This window comes from Siphateles boraxobius, unplaced genomic scaffold (assembly GCF_051911475.1).
Source record: "Siphateles boraxobius isolate OS27281-9 unplaced genomic scaffold, OSU_SipBor_1 22, whole genome shotgun sequence".
Taxonomy (NCBI): domain Eukaryota; kingdom Metazoa; phylum Chordata; class Actinopteri; order Cypriniformes; family Leuciscidae; genus Siphateles; species Siphateles boraxobius.
The window spans coordinates 20254524-20258124 of record NW_027508833.1 but is presented as its reverse complement, the minus strand read 5'-3'; the positions used below and the strand labels follow the sequence as shown (position 1 = coordinate 20258124).

The 3601-nt window shown below is 40.5% G+C and overlaps 1 protein-coding gene across 2 annotated transcripts; it reads right to left on the bottom strand.

Annotated features, from left to right (window-relative positions):
- Nucleotides 1–710: 710 nt before the first annotated feature.
- nfkbiab (nuclear factor of kappa light polypeptide gene enhancer in B-cells inhibitor, alpha b) lies at nucleotides 711–3265 on the bottom strand. 2 transcript variants are annotated; one of them, XM_077239028.1, is made up of 6 exons: nucleotides 2968–3265; nucleotides 2107–2212; nucleotides 1794–2001; nucleotides 1611–1699; nucleotides 1212–1502; nucleotides 711–1119 (listed from the first exon to the last, which is right to left on the bottom strand). In XM_077239028.1, the coding sequence occupies exons 1-6, from the start codon at nucleotides 3186–3188 to the stop codon at nucleotides 1087–1089; spliced, it is 948 nt and encodes a 315-aa protein (XP_077095143.1). In that variant the 5' UTR covers nucleotides 3189–3265; the 3' UTR covers nucleotides 711–1086. The 2 variants fall into 2 exon arrangements, with proteins under 2 accessions (XP_077095143.1, XP_077095144.1); XM_077239029.1 differs by having other exon boundaries at nucleotides 1009–1502; nucleotides 2968–3249.
- Between the last annotated feature and the right edge of the window lie 336 nt (nucleotides 3266–3601).

The window sequence follows — 3601 nt, the reverse complement described above, 5'->3', positions numbered from 1 at the left end:
AAAGGCGTGCTGTCCAGATTCACATTCGGAAATAAGACGAGTTAGGCTGAAGGGGGATTCCCTTTAAAGATCTCAGGTTTGTATTCAAATCAAGAAAACCACACACACTTGACTTTCCTTTACTGTAAAGGCCAAGACAAAAAGTAAAGTGTGACTGCGAGTTGAACTGCATGACTTGTAGGTTATAAATATGAAAGTTTGAGGAAATTTTCTAGGCGTTTCACTTCACACTGTTGGCTTAAGTCTGAAATTTAAGTCAATTTTAAATTTTAATGGCAAACACTAGGAATATGCTAATAGACAAACATGAGTTCTCTTTAGATCAGAGGCATTAACAATGTTGCCAAATGAACACTACACCCTTTTCCAAGAATATCAACAGGGGAGGAACTTTAGTAATATATCAATCTAAAATGTTCACTGTGGGTGAATTGTTGACTATTATGACGAACTACTCTGCATAAAACAGCATTGTGCAATTACACGCCGTTCCTTATTTTGGGAATTCAGGAAGTCGGGGAACTCAGCTTTGCCTATTTTGTCTGAATGGCTCTTCCTGCTCAGGAAATTCCAGTGAACTCAGCTGACGGAAAACAGAATACAAGTTCTTCAGTTTACAAGCACTTCTCCTCAGTGACACAAAAGGATATTTAAACTTCCTAATTTCTCTGGTAGAACCGTTCTCATGCATTTCAAGAAAGGACACAAAGTGAAGTTTAAGGTTTTTAATTTAAAATGCGTTACGTTTCAATCTTCTATATACACATGTACATGTTAATATAAAAATAAATCTGTCTGTATACACAATATTTTACATCACAGTACAACAGAAACGCAGCCGTTGATTTCAGCTGACAGTATAGTCTATCATAGAGAGCCAACGGTACGGTTTTGTCGGCCTCTCTCCAGTGTTGCTCTAATACACCCTTTGTTTCCAGGCCTCCTTTGTACATTTGTCTTGTACTTGCGCCGGCGATGAGCCGCCTGTGACCCTGCGAGCTCCACGGCGGGCTCGTTCCTGGGCACCTTGAGTGAGAACATCTCTATCTTTCTTCATTTCTCCAGAAGTCCTACTAGTCCTCTTTCCTACTGCCCCATCATTTTAATGTCATCATACATCTGTGATATGAACAAAAAGCAAATTAGGAAAACCGAAGCATGTTTACTTTCTGTAAGAAATCAAAAAACGAAACAGCAGATAAGCAACTTACATCATCATCATCATCATCATCATCATCATCATCAGATGTACATTGGTCTTCAAAATCCTCGTCGCTATCTTCTGACTCACTATCTGGTAGTTCCCTTAGGTGTGGCGCCGTGAGCTCATACAGGACTTTTTGGATGTCTGCGTTCGCCCGGCCATAGGTCAGGTGATAAGGCGTGTGACCGCCGTACGTGAAACTGTGGACATCAGCGCCTTTGCTGATTAGAAGTTTAACCAGCTCAAAGTTCTGGAGGTCCACCGCTAAGTGTAGAGCGGTTCGCCCATTACACTGCTCCTAAAGACAAACAAACAAGCATTTTTAACCATTTGCTTCTGCAATGCGGTTATTCAATTTGTTAAGACGCAAACAGATTTGGATAGCTAGACAAAATCTCATTTTTACCTGTGCGTTGATGTCTGCGCCAAGCTGGACGAGGCTTTCCAACAACGACAGGTAACCCTGGATGGCGGTCACGTGTATGCATTTCTGACCTGAAGAGTAAAATGAAATTCAGATCAGATGTGTCCAAATCAAGGTCAGAGAGGTTGATCGCAAGCAAAACGTACATAGCAAACCCCCTCTTACCGTTATAGTTTGGTGTCTGGAGGATGGCTGGGAGGTGCTGTGGGCAGCCCTGCGTTAGGAGGCCAAAACAGGCCATTGAACCCTTCCTGCAGGCGATATGGAGGGCGGTATTCCCACAGTCATCCACCAGGGACGCGTCACAGCCGGCCTTCAGTAACTGCTCTACTATACGAGGCTGCTCTGTGATGACGGCCAGATGCAAGGCAGTCTGAAATGAGAAGAGAGTGGTTAGGTGTGAAAGGAAAGTCAGAAATGGAGCTTAGGTTTGCTAATATACACACATGATAATAATACAAATAATATCCTGATGTACCTGTCTCTGGTTGTTCTGTGTGTTGAGGAAGGGGTCACCATGGGATAAATCAATCATTTTTAATGCAGCATCATTGGCCTCGTGAATAATGGCCAGATGTAAATACCTTTAAAAAATAAAAAATAAATTGTTATGCAACCGTGAGAACATTTTTATTTATAAAACATCAACTCTTTTGGGTGTGCAGAGAACTGTATTTTTCCTAGAAGGGCCATGCGCAGCACGCGCGTGTCTGAGTCTGGCAAGCTGCCCGGGACTTTCCGAAATGGCGCTGCCCCGCCCTCATTGACGCCAGGACAGAAGTACCCGCCCACATCGACGCGGTGCCAGAGAACAGTCCGTACTGATGCAGCGTTTGTGTTTACATAAAGCCCATTATGACTGCAGGGTGCCTGCACATGCGCACTACGGTTTGTGAATGGAATGAGAAGGACTTTAACTGTGCTTAAGAACAATCAACTTTGAACTCTGAAGAATATTTTTTTTTTGCATTACAATAAGTACTGTGAAACAATTATATATATATATATATATATATATATATATATATATATATATATATATATAAATTATAATAAAGTTCTTTGCAAACTAAAAGTTATTTTAGTCATTTAATGATTGAAATTGCCTTAAGGACAATCATAAACTTTAAAATATATATTTTTTTGTATTATACTGATAACTTGCTAAAATATATATATATATATATTTTAAAATAAATAAATAAATAAACAGTTCTCTGCAACCTAAAAGTTTTGTCTTTCCAATGCGTCATGCATTATGTAAACTGTTTCAAAAAATCAGATGCACCGAATTGCTTTTGCATGATCTGCATAAGATTGTTTTTTAAGAAAAACTTACGTGTCTCCGTCTTCGGTGAGCTCTTTCCTCCAGGGCTCGTCCTCGGCCACATTCATCCGCCTGAAATCAGACACCACGTCCGGGTATTCATCCTCTTTTAGCGAATCCAAACCGCTGTCTAAACGGTCGTCGTTGCTCGCAAGTATTTTCCCAGATTTGGGTCCGCGGCCATCCTCATTATAATCCATTTGGTTGGTGTTACTGCCTCTGTAAAGCTCCATGTTTGTGTCTGAAGTCTGTGTAGCTCTTGTGGACTGTGAGAGTTTCAGGAGTGTTAAAAGAGATAAAGAAAGGGGCGGAGCTTAGCGGAGGGTGGGGGATTTCCAAAGTGTGATTGACGTCTGAATTGTGTTCTAGAGGGAATTAACTGCGCCTGGACTTTGGGGAAATTTTCTCTGCTTCGTTAAAGACACTATCAGATCAGTAATACTGAAAGTCTTTTCCAGTTGCAAAATATTCCAGAATCCACTTAGGGCTGGCTAAAATGTAACAAAAAAAAAAACTAAACATTTTATGTCAGGAAAGAAAATATTTAGTGCACAACTCTACAATGTGAACTTTGGTGGTTTGCAAAAAGTCCCATTTTCAAACATCTCAAAATCTTTGCAGAAAGGTATTGAATCATTCCCATATT